We start from the raw sequence: 18,813 nt of genomic DNA on the forward strand, positions 1-18,813 counted from the left end.
AAGGGGGTGTGGACCTGGGGCCTGACCATGGCTGAACTGCTCATATGAGTTATTCATTCCACAAGCAGGTGAAAGCTGGAGAGAGGAGAAACCTAAGAAGTAGGTCCAGACTGCAAAGGTTCAGAGCACTTCCTGTGCGCCAGCCATCAGGCCAACAAGGATGGCCCTGTTCCTGCCCTCGGATGGCTCACAGGCTCAACAAGGGGGCAGCTGAGTTCAGGGAGGCCAGAGCTGGGATGGCAGAAACCTAAACACTGTGTACACAGTGGAGCCCGATGCAGCCCAGGGGTGCTGGGGACAGACTCTAAGAGGGATTGGTTGTGTTGTCAAGTCTGGGAGATAGTGTGTACCCCCAGCACCCCCTGGATCCCAGCCCGGCCCCACACCCCACACCTGGCAGCTGACCACCTCCTGCACTGCTCACAGCCTCTTCTCATCCTTTCTTCCCATGTTTGCCCGCCCTCTGACCATGTGACCACACCTCACATCTGCTCCCTCGGCCCACAGAGCTGTCGGGCTGCAAGGCCGAGTCTGTCCTGGTATCCACGCTGCCCCATCGACCCTTGGTGCCCCGAGACTTCAGGGGCTTGCTCACCCACACCTCCTTGCCTTCTTGGATGGTGGGGACCTCTTCAGTGGCCCTTCACTGTGGGGTCTCAGGGACTTATGTGGAGCTTTCCTAGGCCCACTATTGAGACCCCGGGAACCCTTCTTCTCTTGTGCCTGAGCCCTGCCAGAAGGGGGCTGGGCTCAGCTCCCCAACAGGCCTGGAGCTTCCTCCATGCTTTACCCCAGGTCTCCTTTCCTGGGGCCCTCTCCACAATCTCTACTACCTCCCAGTTCCCTAAACCCCACTCTCCCCACTCAGAAAATCTTTTCTCTAAGCTCCAGCTTCCCCTACATATATGTGTGTGCTCTGTACTCAGTCGTGTCAGACTCTTTGCAACCCCATGGACTATACCCACCAGGATCCTCTGTCCATGGGATTCTCCAGGCAAGAACGCAGCTCTGGGTTGCCATTTCCTCCTCCGGGGATCTTCCCAACCCAGGGATCGAACCCATGTCTCTTGCATCTTCTGCATTCACAGGTGGATTCTTTACCACTGAGCCACCTGGGATGCACCCCCACCCATAGATTTCCCCTAAAACTCTTTTTGTTAGAAGCCTCCCCTTTCCCCAGGGACATGGTGAAGTTCAGGATGCAGAAAGACATCTTTGTTTCCATCCTGCATGCTCTTCTCCCGGGGTAGTGCAGAAAGAACACCCTAAAGAACTGGAGAGGAGAGAAATCACAGCATCCGAACCACATCACCTACAATAATAATAGTAACTCTTACTGAGCACTTACTATGTGCCACACCACTGAATGAATCAATTTTCCAGATAAGGTAAGTGAAATCCAGAGAGGTTAAACCACCAACTCCAAGTGGCCAGATGTGATAAAGCAGGGTGATCTGGCCCCATAGCCTAGGTGGACACAGGAGGAGGGAAGCTTGCCTGTAAAGCAGCTCCTGTGGGGCCGCCCCGCCCCCACCAGAGCTGGAATGTGTGCAGCCTGTCTGTGGGGCACCCAAGGGGAGGCAGCATTTGGGACTTCCAGATTCCAGGGTCTTCAGGCCTGAGAAAGAGGCTCCCGGCCTCAGAAAGGCACTGGCTTAGCCACCCACTCACCCCCTTCCATCCCAGAGACCACGTTCTGAGGGGCCCAGGCCAGCTGGGTGCTCAGACAGTTCTGAGATGGGCCTGCAGATAAGACCATGTGTTTTGCCAAAGTGGAGGGCGGTGGATGCGTCTTTTGAAATCGCAGAGGAAAGAGTGAACGGATGGAAATGTGGGCTGGGAAAGTTGCGGTGCGTTTGCCCAGCGTGGGTTTGGGTAAACATGCACTTGAGACATGTGAAGAGCTTGGAAGAAGCTGATCACTCACTTTCACACTCCCCGGGGCCTTTGGCCAGCCGTGTCCCAGCCTGAACTCTCTTTCCTGATCTCTTCTTCCGTACCCGACTCCTCCTCCTCCAGGTCTCTGACTAAATGCAGCTTCCTCCAGGAAGCTTTCCCCCTCCTCAGACTGGGTGGTATGAGACTCTGTGCTGGCTTCACCTGCCCCTGAGCCAGCCAAATTTAGTTCCACAGCTAAAAGGACACCAGGCCACTGCGGGGGTGGAGGTGACATCCGGCAGGTAGGCCATGGGGCGGAGGCTTCAGGCTGCCAGAGAAGGCTCACATCTCAGCACAATGGTCCTCCCAGGGCCCCACCCCTACTGAACTCCCTCCCTCCTCGGTGTCTTCAGCCATGCAGCACCTTCCTTTCCTCTGGGTGGTCAGACAACGTGACTTTGTTCTTATCTGGTCCTTCCACTTACAGCTGAGGGAACTTGAGCAAGTTCTTTGACCTCTTGGTGCCTTCGTTTCCTCATTCAGGAATAGGGATGATAATGGTACCCACCTCACAAGCACTAGAGCAAATGCTCCATTATCACCATCATCCTCATCACCAGCACCTCCTGCATCTCTCTATAGTGTGCTAGTGACTGCATGTCCAAGGGCAGGGACGGGATTTCCTTGCACCCTCCAGGGACTCTTGAGTATAGCATCCTTCCAAGAGAAATTTAGGATACTAAGGGTGAAAGTGACACGCCCCCCAATAAAATCAATCCAATCTGGCTTAAGTCAGAAAGTGTTAGTTGCTCAGTTGTGTCCGACTCTTCGCGATCCCATGGACTGTAGCCCACCAGGTTCCTCTGTCCTGGCTCCTCTGTCCTTGCCATGCCCTTCTCCAGGGGATCTTCCTGATCCAGGGATTGAACCCAGGTCTCCATCCGGCATTGCAGACAGATTCTTTACCATTTGAACTACCCAGGAACAGAAGAGAATCAATTTGCTACAGCAGCCATGTGCTGTGCCCTCCTCTGAGGGTCAGCAAAGAGACGGCTCCTTCTTATTAAACATCCAAACCACAATGACAATGTCATCTCTTTAGATCAGTCTTTGGGGGTTCCCTATTTATTCAAACCGAGCACCTACCCTCTGGCACACTCTGTTCTAGGCACTATGGAGCTGCTGTGAACAACACAGATAGAAATCCCCTCCTTTGAAGGGACAGTCAGGGAATTTGGGATGGACATGTACACACTGCTATATTTAAAACGAGTAACCGACAAGGACCTACTGTACAGCACAGGGAACTCTGCTCAATGTTACGTGGCAGCCTGGATGGGAGGGGATTTGGAGGAGAATACATGTACATGTATGGCTGAGTCCCTACTCTGTTCACCTGAAACTATCACAACATTGTTAACTGGTTATAACCAATACAAAATAAAGTTTTTAAAAATAAAATAAATTTAAAAATTAAAAAAAAGAAAACCCCTTCCCTCATGGAGCTGACATTCTAGCGGAGGAGATAGAGAAGTGACAAAATAAGCAAGTATTCTATAGAATAAAATAAATCAGAAAAAGAATAAAATCAGAAAAGGGTAGAAAAGGTGCACAAGTGTGTGATTTTGAACACGGAGGCTAAGGCAGGCCTCACCAAGGGGATAATCTCTGAGTCGAGACTTGAAGAAGGAGGCGCAGGAGGGAGCCATGGAGATATTGGGGGAAGAGCATTCCAGGCAGAGGGAACAGCAAGCACAAAGGCCCTGGGGCACTGGGGACTGGACCTCTGTGAGGTGAAGATTGTCTTGTTTCTGGTTACATCCCCAGCAACTGTAATGGCAGCTGGTATATAATAGAGTTGAACAAACACAGCATGGTGGATGAAAAGCCTAGGTATGGACCGCAAGAACAACCTGCTGAAGGTTCATATGATGTTCTCAGGGTTATCACCTCCTCTATCTGTTGGCTCTATTCTCAGACAACTTTCTCTCTGTGGTCCAAGATAGCAACTCAGCCTCAAACCCCACTCAGGAGCAAACATCTGTTTCTCAGTATTCCCAGCAAAAACCACTTTTGAGCAAAAGCTCAGTGGCTGAGTGGATCACATGTTCTTCCCTCAGTCAGCCCCTGAAACCAGTGGATTGAATGAGAACTGGTCACAAAGGCCATCCACGTCTCACTGAGGTGGGGGAAGAACCCAAAGGGAAGTTGGAGGCTATGATTGGAAGGATGCTAGACAGGTGAAGAGTCAAAGTTTCTCAGAATAATCATAACAGCTCATGCTCTAAAGCCCGCCAGCCACAACTAATGAAGCCTATGACCTAGAGCCCGTGCTCCACAGGAGAAGCTACTGCAGAGAGAAGCCCACGCACCACCACAAAGAGTAGCCCCCACTGGCCGCAACTATAGAAAAGCACTCTTGCAGCAATGAAGACCCAACCCAGTCAAAAATAAACACAAATTCAAAAAATCATAACAGCTAAGATTCCTTTATTTCTTTAAATTGAGCACAGCTGTGTGTTGACCCAGCTAAAGTGCATTTAATGCTCACAACAGCCCCACAGAGCAGGTTAGCCCCATTTTACAGACAGAGGAACTGAGGCCAAGAGGAAACTGAAGCTTGAGATCTCACAGCTAGTAAAGTGGCACAGCCTGAGGTCTTCTGGCTCAAAGGGAACCCAGAGCCTCTCCAAGGCTCTGCTCTGAAATCCCTGGGGCTGTCTGGTGACACCCCCTCATTACGCCAGGGCCAGGCTGGCTGGACCAACCACTGAGCTAGAGGTGGAAACCCTGAGCAAACTGAGAACACAAAGGGAGCAGGCTCTCTGGTACAGAAAGAGGGAGAGAGACGGCTCCAAGCAGGCTCCCAGCGGGCCCGTCGGCATGGGGAGGCCGCTGGTGAAGCCTGGAGGCCCGTGACCCCAGCTCATTTCCCAAATGGAAGTGCAGATGGGGGAGGAGGCCAGCAGGGGGGTGGGACGAGGGCGGGGGCGCCGCCTGTCGGTAGCTCAGGATAAATCTGATATTTATGGTGTGCCTGCTGTATACCCAAGCCTGACAGCACATCTCCTTCCAAGCTCAGGAGGGCACTCGCAGCCTGCTATCAGGAAGCCAATCCACCTGCTCTCCCCACATCCCCAGCAGCCAGCCTCACACGCAACCAGCACATGGAGGGAACTAATAAATATGTGCTGCTGAATGAAATACCCAACAGCCCTGTAAAGGAGATAAATTCCTACCCCATTGTCAAGATGAGGGAACCGAGGCTCAGAGAAGGTCAAAGTGGGGCCAGTACGGGGGTCCAGCTGGGCCCCGCTTCCCAGGGGAGCATGCATGGGAAATGCTGGAGCGGTGAGGTCTGGGGGCAGATGGACGTAAGGTGGAAGTGGCTGGCCAGGCACCCAGAGACCTGTGGGGTAACCAGGGCCCCGCTCTCACTAAACTAGCTCTTCCCCTCCCTGGCCTCAGTTTCCCTGTTTGTGAAATGGGAACAATCACATGCACCCCATGATGAAAGAGTCAGCTCACTGACACAAAGACCAGGGCCACGCCATCTCCAGAATGAGCTCTGGGAGGACGGGGGAGTGGGGGGGTTTCTGCCGCCAGGGAACTGTGTCCGGCACAGGGAGGTGCCCGCTATACGCTTGCTCGATGGAGACAAGTGCTCAATAAATAATATTGTTGTTGATGATGCTGCCGATGCCAACTACGAACAGCCCCTTCCCCACCCCTCTGCTGCATTCATCCAGACCCCACAATCCTTCCTGTCTCCCTTTCCTTATTCCTTCCCCTCCTTACTTCTACACTCCTCCATTCAAACTACCCCTGACAAAATACAAATTAAATAAATAAAAAACTCCTCCATTATCCCATTTCTTTACTCTTCCCCTGCACCCCAATCTTCCTTTCTCCTCCCCACCCATCCCCTTCTATTTTTTTCTCCCTTCCCTCCACATCATTCTTCCCTAACCCTCCTTTTCCCCAACAGTGCCCCAGTGCTCCACCCTATTCTACCTTGTACCCTTCCCCAACCTTATTCTCCCATCCTGTTTGGACCCAATTCTCCTTCTCCCCATCCCCACTGCTCCCAACCCTCAGGGGCACCAGGCCTGGCTGGCAGGGAGTTTTCATGGAAGGCCCTCACCTCCTTCCCTGCTTCCTCCCTCCCTTGTGGTGACACTTTTGGGGGTCTGGGGTGATGCTGCCCAGCCCAGCAGAGGATGGGCCCAGGGCTCCCCTGCAGCTAAACCCAGGAAACTTCAAACCTGCTAGCCACCACCTCAGGGCCAGGCCACCACTGTGCACTTTCCTGGCTGCCCTAAACACAACCCTGTGCGTTTCTCAGCGCCTCAATCCCCAGGGGCTCCCAAGGCCAATCCTACATGCCCTCAAGACTTAAGTATCAGAGACAGTGCGTATGGCCATGTATCTGTTTTTCAGGACTGCCACAGTAAGTCACCACTAACTGCGTGGTTTAAAACCTCAAAAATTTATCATCACATTCTGGAGGTGATTTCAGATTTTTCACATTCTAAAACCAAGGTACATTGTACAGGAGACAGGGATCAAGAAAATCCCCATGGAAAAGAAATGCAAAAAAGCAAAACGGCTGTCTGAGGAGGCCTTAGAGATAGCTGGGAAGAGAAGAGAAGCAAAAAGCAAAGGAGAAAAGGAAAGATATTCCCATCTGAATGCAGAGTTCCAAAGAATAGCAAGGAGAGATAAGAAAGCCTTCCTCAGCGATCAGTGCAAAGAAATAGAGGAAAACAACAGATTGGGAAAGACTAGAGATCTCTTCCAGAAAATTAGAGATACCAAAGGAACATTTCATGCAAAGATAGGCTCGATAAAGGACAGAAATGGTATGGACCTAACAGAAGCAGAAGATATTAAGAAGAGGTGGCAAGAATACACAGAAGAACTGTACAAAAAAGATCTTCATGACCCAGATAATCACGATGGTGTGATCACTCACCTAGAGCCAGACATCCTGGAATGTGAAGTCAAGTGGGCCTTAGAAAGCATCACTACGAACAAAGCTAGTGGAGGTGATGGAATTCCAGTTGAGCTATTTCAAATCCTCAAAGGTGATGCTGTGAAAGTGCTGCACTCGATATGCCAGCAAATTTGGAAAACTCAGCAGTGGCCACAGGACTGGAAAAGGTCAGTTTTCGTTCCAATCCCAAAGAAAGGCAATGCCAAAGAATGCTCAAACTACCGCACAATTGCACTCATCTCACATGCTAGTAAAGTAATGCTCAAAATTCTCCAAGCCAGGCTTCAGCAATACGTGAACCGTGAACTTCCAGATGTTCAAGCTGGTTTTAGAAAAGGCAGAGGAACCAGAGATCAAATTGCCAATATCTGCTGGATCATCGAAAAAGCAAGAGAGTTCCAGAAAAACATCTATTTCTGCTTTATTGACTATGCCAAAGCCTTTGACTGTGTGGACCACAAGAAACTGTGGAAAATTCTGAAAGAGATGGGAATACCAGACCATCTGACCTGTCTCTTGAGAAACCTGTATGCAGGTCAGGAAGCAACAGTTAGAACTGGACATGGAACAACAGACTGGTTCCAAATAGGAAAAGGAGTACGTCAAGGCTATATATTGTCACCCTGCTTATTTAACTTATATGCCGAGTACATCATGAGAAACGCTGGGCTGGAAGAAACACAAGCTGGAATCAAGATTGCCGGGAGAAATATCAATAACCTCAGATATGCGGATGACACCACCCTTATGGCAGAAAGTGAAGAAGAACTAAAGAGCCTCTTGATGAAGGTGAAGGAGGAGAGTGAAAAAGTTGGCTTAAAGCTCAACGTTCAGAAAACTAAGATCATGGCATCTGGTCCCATCATTCCATGGGAAATAGATGGGGAAACAGTGGAAACAGTGTCAGACTTTATTTTTTTGGGCTCCAGAATCACTGCTGATGGTGATTGCAGCCATGAAATTAAAAGACGCTTACTCCTAGGAAGGAAGGTTATGGCCAACCTAGATAGCATATTTAAAAGCAGAGACATTACTTTGCCAACAAAAGTCCGTCTAGTCAAGGCTATGGTTTTTCCAGTGGTCATGTATGGATGTGAGTTGGACGGTGAAGAAAGCTGAGCGCCACAGAATTGATGCTTTTGAACTGTGGTGTTGGAGAAGACTCTTGAGAGTCCCTGGGACTGCAAGGAGATCCAATCAATCCATCCTAAAAGAGCTCAATCCTGGGTGTTCATTGGAAGGTCTGATGTTGAAGCTGCAACTCGAATACTTTGGCCACCTCATGCGAAGGGTTGACTCATTGGAAAAGACCCTAATGCTGGGTAGGATTGGGGGCGGGAGGAGAAGGGGACGACAGAGGATGAGATGGTTGGATGGCATCACCGACTCGATGGACATGGGTTTGGGTAGACTCCGGGAGTTGGTGATGGACAGAGAGGCCTGGCGTGCTGCAGTTCATGGGGTCGCAAAGAGTCGGACACGACTGAGCGACTGAACTGAACGGAACTGAACTGAAAACCAAGGTGTCATCAGGGGCTTCCCTCAGTGGTAAAGAATCCGCCTGCCAATGCAGGAGATGTGGGTTTGATCCCTGGTCCGAGAAGATCCCACATGTCTTGGGGCAAGTGAGTTCCTGTGGCACAGCCACTGAAGTGCACTCTTAGAGCACGGGAGCTGCAACAAGAGAAGCCGCTGCAGCAAGGAGCCTGCACACCGCGACGAGAGAGCAGCCACCTTCACCACAGCCAGAGAAAGCCCGGGCAGCAACGAAGACCCAGCACAGCCAGTCAGTCAGTTTCTTTAAGAAAAAAGAGCCACAGTGGATCTGGAGGCTTCAGGACAGCAGTCCCCCAACCTTTTTGGTACCAGGGACCGATTTCATGGAAGACAATTTATTCATGGACTGGTTTATGGGGATGGTTTGGGGACGATTCAGGAGCATTATATTAATGGTGCACTTTATTCCTAATCTAAAGCTGCCGCTGATCTGACAGGAGGTACTGGTCCATGTTTGGAGGCTGGGGACCCCTGTTCTAGAGCAGACATGTTGCCTTACCTCTTCCGGCTTCTGGTGGCTGTCAGCAGTCCTGGGATGCCCCAGCTGTGACCACATCACTCCAGCCTCTGCCTCTGTCTTCTCCGCATGTCTGTCTTTCCTCTTCTGTTGCTTATGACACTTGACCTTGGATTTAGGACCCACCCAGGCAAACCAGATTATCTCATTTTAAGATCCTTAATTACAAATATAAAAAAGAATGTATATACATGTATAACCAAGTCACTTTGCTGTACAGGAAAAATTAATACAACATTGTAAATCAATTGTAGTTTAATAAAAAATAAATTAGTAAGGCCTTAACTTGATTATATCTATAAAAATCCATTTCTCAAAGAAAGTAATACTCGTGGGGGTCTAGGCTTTTGGATGTGGACATATCTTTTTAGGGATCACCATTCAAACATATTCAGGCTATATCCGAGCTAGAATTATGTTAACCTGAAAGGGAGACAGAGCAGCTGTTGAAATCTCACTTCATTTTCTTTGTTCACAAATGTTGAGCAGCTGCCAGTGGGGTTGGGGCCGGGTGACAGACACACTCTGGAACCATTTATACTTAATTGTCATTCCATGCTTGCTGCTGACCCTAACTTGGTTGGTAAACACTGAGCCTTCCAATGAATTTCTAAAGAATTCTTAAGCTACTCCCAAGCATTTACTGTGCCTTGGTTACCCTAACACTGATGATAATGCTAAGATACCCAGAAAAAGAGAGGGGCTTTCAAGGGGGCAAGAAGACCAAGCACAGACAGCTTGGCACACACAGTGGGTATTGCACCATACTGAATTCAGTCTTTCTTTTATCTTCTGAAGAAACATCTTCTGTCCCTAAAAGCAAAGGGGGAAATGACTTACTATCTATAAATTGGTTAATAGATGCAAAGTGCTGGGCCTAGTGTCTGATCCACAGAGATGTGGTCATTATTACTCATTTTGGGCAATGTTGACGTTTATGTTGACTCTGACACTTGTCTGTCACAGCTTTGCAGTGTAAACAAGGCAAATTTTAGGCTGTCCATTGTGTAGAAGAGGAGAGGCCCATAGAGGGGAGATGAGTTGAGGTCCCCTAGAGTGGCCAAGGTTTATCTAGTTACATCACAGTGCTTCTCTGTGGAGAGGGGGCCTAAGGCAGAGCTGGGATAAGTCAGGTCTTTGAATGAGGTGCCAAAAGTGGGATCTGAGGCCAGGTTAACATTTTTAGAAATGCCCGGGGGGACACCAGCCAAGTGAAGTCAGAAAACCAGACTGAGATTTTAGCCAAGAAATGCCTTGCGTGCGGGGGCAGAAATCAGGGACTCTTTGGAACAGGGGTGAAGGAGCAGATCTGAAGAAAACCCAGCAAACCTACCATGAGCCGGTTTCACTCAGGGGCTGTCTTTGGAAGGGTCTCCTCTTACAGTCACTGGTCAAACTCCAAGTTCTCAAAGCTTGGGTTGATCATATTCAAAGGGAGGATTACATGTGTGGTGCTTCCTTTTAACCTTTTTTTAAAGAGGACAGAGGATCCCAGTTACCAAAGGGAAGTCCTGTGGAATTGGACTGAGATGTAGGTTAGAGAGTCTGAAGAGTTCTCCCATAGGTGAAGTCAGTGGAGTTTATCCAGAGATATTAACCTGGACCTAAAGGGTCACAGTGACTCCTTGAGCTGGTCCATCCTCCAGGCCAAGGCCTGGACAGCCCCAGTAGGATTCAAACAGAAGAAAGTGGTCTGATATTTCACTGGAGAGAAACAGGTGCCAAGAATGTCCCACTCATACCCAACCTGGCCTTTACCCTCCCCCATCCCCCATGGCTAAAAGCTTTGGGGGCTTCCCCAGTTTTGGAGGGCAAACGAGGAAAACCACAGAGCTGGGAAACATCTACCAGGCTTGCTTTTTCAGAACTACCTCTATTCCCCTGGGGCTGCTTCACCCACTCTGCCTCCCAAAAAAAAGGAGATCAGAATCCTTCCTATTTATTCCTCCTTGGCATGTCCCAAGGGTCCTTCCGGAGATTCAGGAGATGACAGGGGCTGGGCTACTCAATGGTTACAGCACAAACCCTGGATCCAGATTAGAGGCCAGGATACCCCCTTAGCTATATGACCTCTTGCTAGTGAAATTATCTGTCTGGGTTTTCCTTTTCTCTAAATAAGATGAGGACTATCATGCTTAAAAGATAAATAAGATTGACAAACCTCTGGCCAGCTTACCAAGAAGAAAAGAGTAAACTCAAATAAACAAAATAAGAAACAAAAAAGGAGACATAACAGCTGATATTTCAGAACTACAAAAAACCATAAGGGAATACTGTGAACAATTATATGCCAACAAATTCAACAACCTAGAAGAAATGGACAAGGACAAGTTTCTAGAAACATATAGCCCACCAAAACTGAATCAAGAAGAAACTGATAATTTGAACAGACTGATCACTAGAAGTGAAACAGAATCTGTAATTAGGGAATTCCTTGGTGGTCCAGCGGTTGGGACTTGGCACTTTCACTGCTGTGGACTGGGTTCAATCTCTGACCGGGAAACTTTTATCCTGCAAGCCATGCACTGTGGACAAAAAAAAAAAAAAAAAGAATCTGTAATTTTAAAACTTCCTACAGACAAAAGTCCAGGACCAGATGGTTTCATAGGCAAATTCTACCAAACATACAAAGATGAACCTACACTGATCCTTCTCAAACTCTTCCCAGAAAAATGAAGAGGGGGAAACATTCTCCAAAGACATCATATGAAGCCACCATAACACTGTTACCAAAATCAGATAAAGCCACCACCAAAAAAAAAAAAAAATTATAGGCCACTAAATTTGATGAATACAGATGCAAAAATTTTCAACAAAATATTAGCAAATACTGAATCCAACAGCACATTAAAAAGATCATACACCATGACCAAGTGTAATCTATCCGAAGTTCACAAGGATGGCTCAACATATGTGAATAAATGTGATACACTACATAAACAAAAGACAAAAACCACATGATCATTTCAATAGATGCAGAAAAAGCATTTAACAAAATTCAACATCCATTCATAAAAACTCTTACCAAAGTGAGTACAGAGGGAACATATATCAATATAATAAAAGCTACTTATGACAAACTCATGACCAATAAAATACTGAATGGCGCACAGCTGAAAGCCCTCCCACTAAAATCTGGAATAAGACAAGAATGCCCTCATCTCTTCTATTCAACACAGTATTGGAAGTCTTTCCTAGCCACAGTAATCAGACAAGAAAAAGAAATAAAAAAATATTCAAACTGGAAAGGAAAAGGTAAAATTGTCATTATATGCAGATGACATGATACTATATACAGAAAATCCTAAACAAGCTACACAAAAACTAGTAAAACTGAACAATGAATTGAGCAAGGTAGCAGGATTTAAGATTAACATACAGAAATCAGTTGCATTTCTTTACACCAACAATGAAATATCAGAAAGGGAATACAAAAAAAAACAATACCTTTTAAAATCATACCCCAACGAATAAAATATTTAGGAATAAACCTGACCAAGGAGATGAAAGACTTATACATTGAGAACTATAAAACATTAATAAAGGAAACTAAAGATGACTCAGCAAATTTGGAAAACTCAGCAGTGGCCACAGGACTGGAAAAGGTCAGTTTTCATTCCAATCCCAAAGAAAAGCAATGCCAAAGAGTGTTCAAACTACTGTACAATCGCACTCATCTCACATGCTGGTAAAATAATGCTCAAAATTCTCCAAGCCAGGTTTCAACAGTATGTGAACCGTGAACTTCCAGATGTTCAAGCTGGTTTTAGAAAAGGCAGAGGAACCAGAGATCAAATTGCCAACATCTGTCAGATCATCAAAAAAGCAAGAGAGTTCCAGAAAAACATCTACTTCTGCTTCATTCACTATGCCAAAGCCTTTGACTGTGTGGATCACAACAAACTGTGGAAAATTCTTCAAGAGATGGGAATACCGGACCACCTGACCTGCCTCTTGAGAAATCTGTATGCAGGTCAGGAAGCACCAGTTAGAACTGGACATGGAACAACAGACTAGTTCCAAATAGGGAAAGGAGTATGTCAGGGATGTATATTGTCACCCTGCTTATTTAACTTATATGCAGAGTACATCATGAGAAACACTGGGCTGGATGAAGCACAAGCTGAAAAAAATTGCCGGGAGAAATACCAATAACCTCAGATATGCAGATGACACCACACTTACAGCAGAAAGTGAAGAAGAACTAAAGAGTATCTTGATGAAAGTGAAAGAGGAGAGTGAAAAAGTTGGCTTAAAACTCAACATTCAGAAAACTAACATCATGGCATCCGGTCCCATCATCACTTCATGGCAAACAGATGGGGAAACAGTGACAGACTTTATTATTTTGGGCTCCAGAATCACTGAAGATGGTGACTGCAGCCATGATATTAAAAGATGCTTGCTCCTTGGAATGGAAAAGGAAATGGCAACCCACTCCAGTATTCTTGCCTGGAGAATTCCAGTGATGGCAGAGCCTGGTGGGCTGCCGTCTTTGGGGTCGCACAGAGTTGGACATGACTGAAGCGACTTAGCAGCAGCAGCAGCTCCTTGGAAGAAAAGCTATGACCAATCTAGATAGCATATTAAAAAGCAGAGACATTACTTTGCCAACAAAGGTCCATCTAGTCAAAGCTATGGTTTTTCCAGTGGTCATGTATAGTTATGATAGTTGGACTATAAAGAAAGCTGAGCACCAAAGAATTGATGCTTTTGAACTGTGGTGTTGGAGAAGACTCTTGAGAGTCCCTTGGACTAATGCTGAAGCTGAAACTACAATACTTTGGCCACCTGATGCGAAGAACTGACTCATTTGAAAAGACCCTGAAGCTAGGAAGGATTGAGGATGGGAGGAGAAGGGGACGACAGAGGATGAGATGGTTGGATGGCATCACTGACTCAATGGACGTGAGTTTGAGTAAACTCTGGGAGTTGGTGATGGATAGGGAGGCCCGGCGTGCTGCAGTCCATGGGGTCACAAAGAGTAAGACATGACTGAGTGACTGGACTAAACTGAACAGAGAAATGGAAAGAAATCTCATGCTCTTGGATGGGAAGAATAATGATTGCTAAAATGGTCATACTACCCAAAGTAGCCTGCAGATTTAATGCAATATCTATCAAATTATACATGACATTTTTCAGAGAGCTAGAACAATATGGAGTCATAGAAGAGCCAGAATTGCCAAAGCAATCCTGAAGAAAAACAACAAGGCAGGAGGCATAACTCTCTCAGACTTCAGACAACACTACAAAGTTACAATAATCAAAACAGCATGGTATTGGCACAACAGACATGAATCAATGCAACAGTCTAGAGAACCCAGAAATAAACCTATACACCTATGGTCAATTAATCTTTAAAAAGGTGGTGAGAATATACAATGGGGGAAAAGTCTTTTCAGCAAGTAGTGTTGGGAAAGTTGGACAGCCACATGTGAATCAAAGAAGTTATAACACTCCCACACACCATACACAAAAAGAAACTCAAAATGGCTTAAAGACTTAAATATAAGATGCATACTAAGTTGCTTCAGTCGTGTCCAACTCTTTGCAACCCACCAGGCTCCTCTGTCCACAGGATTCTCCAGGTAAAAATAATGGAGTGAGTTGCCATGCCCTCAGGCATGAGGGGATCTTCCTGAACTAAGGATTGAACCCGTGTCCCTTACATCTCCTGCATTGGCAGGAGGATTCTTTACCACTAGTGTCACCTGGGAATCCCAAAATATAAGATATGACATCATAAAACTCCTAGAAGAGATCATAGGCAAAACATTCTCTGACATAAATCATACCGATATTTTCTTAGGTCTCCCAAGACAATAGATAAAAAACAAAAATAAACAAATGGAACCTAATTAAACTTAAAAGTTTCTGCACAGCAAAGGAAACTATAAACAAAATGAAAAGACAACCTATAGAATGGGAGAAAAGATTTCTAAGCAATGTGACTGACAAAGGCTTAATTTCCAAAATATAATAAGCAGCTCATATAACTCAGCAACAAAAAACCAAACAACTGAATTGAAAACTGGGCAGAAGATCTAAGTAGACATTTCTGCAAAGAAAGAAATACATGTGGCCAACAGGCAGTGGCAACCCATTCCAGTACTCTTGCCTGGAAAATTCCATGGACAGAGGAGCCTGACAGGCTATAGTCCATGGGGTCGGAAAGAGTGGGACATGACTGAATGACTAATACTTTCACTTTCAATAGGCACATGAAAAGATGCTCAACATGGCTAATTAGAGAACTGCAAATCAAAACTATAACGAGGTACCACTTCATACCTGTCGGAATGGCCGTCATTAAAATGTCTACAAATAACATGCTCCTCATAGATGTCTTGGGCCAGGTCTCCCCATCCCTTGATTGGGAACTTTGCTTAGGCCGCAGCCCTTTCTTGAACCTCTGACCTCAGATCTCACTCCTGTCCTTGCCTTTCCCAGAATGACTAAGATCCACTCCCAAGAGTGTGCTTGTGGCCGGGCTCCTCCATTGCCCCTTTCACATTCCCAGACATAAGAAGGTGCGTGTCCCTTCAAGGGCTTCCCTGGTAGCTCAGAGGGCAAAGCGTCTGCCCGCAATGCGGGAGACTCCGGTTCGATCCCTGGGTCTGGAAGATCCCTTGGAGAAGGAAATGGCACCCCACTCCAGTACTCTTGCCTGGAGAATCTCATGGACAGAGAAGCCTGGTAGGCTACAGTCCATGGGGTCGCAAAGAGTCGGACACGACTGAGCGACTTCACTTTCACTTTACTTGTCCCTTCAAGAGACATGGGAAGGCATGGATGGCACCTGGAGCACGTGCACCTGAGGGACCCCTGTGGTCACACACGCAGCTGCAGGGTGACCTCCTCCAGCCGCAGGAACCCCCTTCCAGGAGACAGGAAGGTAGCATCCTTCTCTCCAGACCCTGCCTTCCAATGTAGGGGCAAGAACTGCCTGAGCTATAATGGCCACTCTCTTGCTCTTGCAACATCAACATAAGTTTCCTCTTTCCTCCTTTCTCCTCTGGACCCCAAGCCTCAGACCCTTGGCCCCTTTAGCAATGAAGACACAGAGGCATAAATTGACTACCAGAGAGCTTCAGCCGGCTGTTTGCCATGTCTTCAGAAACCTGTGATAGCCATGCCTGATTCAAATATCTTTGATTGCCTCATGTATTTTAATATCGCCTGTATATTAGTTGTTCAATTCATATCTGTTCAATGAATGGCTGAAAGAAAACAAACCAATGTTTTAATAAATAAATAAATCCATCGTTTTGTCAAGTTAGTCTCTCGGGAAACATGCTAAGTCTCCTGTATCAGCCATTAATGCTGTTACCATCATGAGCAATCTGTGGTCAAAACTGTTTTCTTGGTCCATTCAAAGTTGAGAGGAAAAGGTAAACATTTTTAGGGTGCACCTCACAGCCAGAAATCCAAAGGCCTTTCCGTGCATCTGGATGGAGACTCGCCTCACATCACAGCTTTAGGTGCTGGTTGGCTGGCCTCACCACCTGGCTTAGATACCGGGATTTAACTTCAACTGTTTCTGTTTTCCTGCATGTTTTTTGGTCTTCTTGTCTTGAGACTTTTGCCACCAAGTCTTGCCATTCATTATAAAAATATTGTATGTCATATCTGCCGGAGAACGTCTAAAACAAAACACACAGAAGCTGTACTCCACAACTAAATGTGTAGCAATTCCTAACGTCCATTCCTTGGGAGGCAATAGAGGCTGACATTTCTGAGTGGGAAGGTGTGTCATGTGTGAAATTCCTTTTGCCTCTGGGAATTATGGAGCCTCTGGAAATGTCCTCCCCCATCCTCAGCTTTCTCATAACCAACCCAGGCTCTTCACAGCTTTGATTCTTGTCTTTGGAATGGAGCCGCAGCCTTCGCTACTTCTTTTGATACTTCTGAAAGACCCAGGAAGGAAATGGTGAATCTGATGGATAGGCCCCCGTCAGAACCATGAAACGGGTCAAGTTTATTCCCAGGAGCTCTTTAAATCTTCTCTCTAACATTTGCCATATTCAGGGCTCCCCTTTCACTTCAAGGGACCCACTGCTGCCTCAGAGGAGAAAGCTGGGTGTGAGGTGGTGGTGGTTGGCCTGAAAGGGTTATTGGTCCTGGGAGCCTTGGCCTTTTATAGGACACTTTTAGGGAAAGCCATGCCATTGTTGTAGGGAAATGTAAATACTGCAGTGATGGGGTCGGGTGGGATCACCACACACCATGGCCCCCTTTCTCTGCGGACAGGCTGAGTATCCAACACAGTGGTGGGCAGGACCTGAGTGGCCCTAGGGAGCTGCTATTCCCTGTGTGTGTCCCAAGGGATGCAGACTGAGGCACATAATTTCGAGGTACTGTTACTGCAAATGCATAATGTTGTAAACCCTTTGTTGTGCCTGCTTCTGGTCAGAGCCACTGTGGTTGAGCTCTTCCATCAGGGGGATAACTGAGGTATTTAACAGCTAGTACAGGAGGACACTGACTAGTCAAGATGGACACAGTTGGAACAGAGTCCTGGAGGGTTCCCTGCTGTGCCAGACATTAATCCTTCATTTGCTGGGTCATAGGGAAGACTGGGAAGTCTGGGGAGGTCCTGGTGGGGAAGGGCCTGTTTACCAACCAGTAGAGGCATCTTTCAATAGTCCAACAACCAGCGCTGCTGCAGGAGCGTGAACGAGCTGAACATCAGCTCTCCTCTCCTCTCCTCCGGAGCCTCCCTCCCCACACTCCTGGAGCTGAGCCTTTCCATTCTTTCCTACCCCCACATTCCTGTTTTCTGACCTTCCTGCCAGAGGCTGTCCCATCTCCTCTTTCAGTGGCCCTCAGTATAAGAAGAGGTGTGGCCTGATCTGCAGTGGCCTTCAGAGGCCAGGATGGCCCAGACCAGGAAACCCCAAACCCAGCTGTGCATCAGAACCACAAGGCAGGGTGTCCAGGAAGCATGCCAACTAATGCGGACACACAAGCAGGCTCGGAGGCCCCGCTCTCCTCCTAGATCCAGGGTCAGAAGAAACTCTGAGCCAACGCTGGTACAAACACCTGTGGGCTCGGGAAGGAAGGCGGGTGCTAAGAGCCACTCACAAGGACTGCTTCTTCCTGATGTACGTGACCAATGCCAGCAGCAGCAGCACCGTGGCCATGACGATTCCCACCACTGAGACAGCAGCGATGATGATGTTCTTCTGGAGGAACTGCAGAAGCTGTGAGCACGGCATGCCCCTGCTTGGAACATCTAAGTGAGAAGACACACAGCCGAGTCAACAGAGGGTGGGCATCCCATACAGATCTGGAGCACAGCCTGTTGGTTCTGCTTGGATCCCAGATGAAAACCTTAGCTGCTGGCTCCAGGAGTCCTCTTGGGGAAGAAACGGGCTATGTTTAGGGAAAGACATTCATGACCTCTTTGGTGGTGAAGGTGAGCTGCTGAGGGTATGAGCTAGCAAGGAGCCAAGCAACCAGTTTGGAGGAGGTGAGGAGAGAAAAAGGTGAGAGTGAAGATGCAAGGAGGAGGTAGGGCCACCATGGAGGTGAGAAGTCCTACTGCAATGGCTTTTAAGAAAGATGGAGTCAAAACCATAAAAAATGAGTGAAATAATGCTGTTCCCAGCAACATGACTGGACCTAGAAATGATCATACTGAGTGAAATAAGTCAGATGGAGAAAGACAAATACCATATGCTATCACTTACATGTGGAATCTAAAAAAAAAAATGATACACATGGACTTATTTACAAAACAGAAACAGACTGATATAGAAAACAAACTTTTATGGTTACCAAAAGGGAAGGAGGGGGCAGGGATAAATCAGGAGTTTGGGATTAGCAGATATAAACTACTATATATGAACTATATAAACAA

At 47.1% G+C, this 18,813-nt stretch overlaps 1 protein-coding gene across 29 annotated transcripts in view; it reads right to left on the reverse strand.

The window, feature by feature from the left end:
- Positions 1-9,188: 9,188 nt before the first annotated feature.
- C4H2orf92 (chromosome 4 C2orf92 homolog) overlaps positions 9,189-18,813 on the reverse strand; it is an 82,167-nt gene continuing 72,542 nt past the window's right edge. For 14 of the 29 annotated variants that reach the window (XM_081484566.1, XM_081484564.1, XM_081484580.1 and 11 more), the window contains 2 exons: positions 18,036-18,186; positions 16,169-16,594 (listed from right to left, as the gene is read on the reverse strand). In XM_081484566.1, the coding sequence (XP_081340692.1) occupies positions 16,462-16,594; positions 18,036-18,186 (284 nt within the window). In that variant the 3' untranslated portion in view covers positions 16,169-16,461. Of the gene's footprint in view, positions 9,762-10,281; positions 10,415-11,170; positions 11,474-16,168; positions 16,859-18,035; positions 18,187-18,813 lie in introns of those variants that run through there. The other 15 variants (XR_014051915.1, XR_014051914.1, XR_014051918.1 and 12 more) reach the window with 3 other exon arrangements.

The sequence above is a fragment of the Giraffa tippelskirchi genome, chromosome 4 (genome assembly GCF_054371585.1).
Source record: "Giraffa tippelskirchi isolate mGirTip1 chromosome 4, T2T-mGirTip1v1.2.pri, whole genome shotgun sequence".
NCBI lineage: Eukaryota > Metazoa > Chordata > Mammalia > Artiodactyla > Giraffidae > Giraffa > Giraffa tippelskirchi.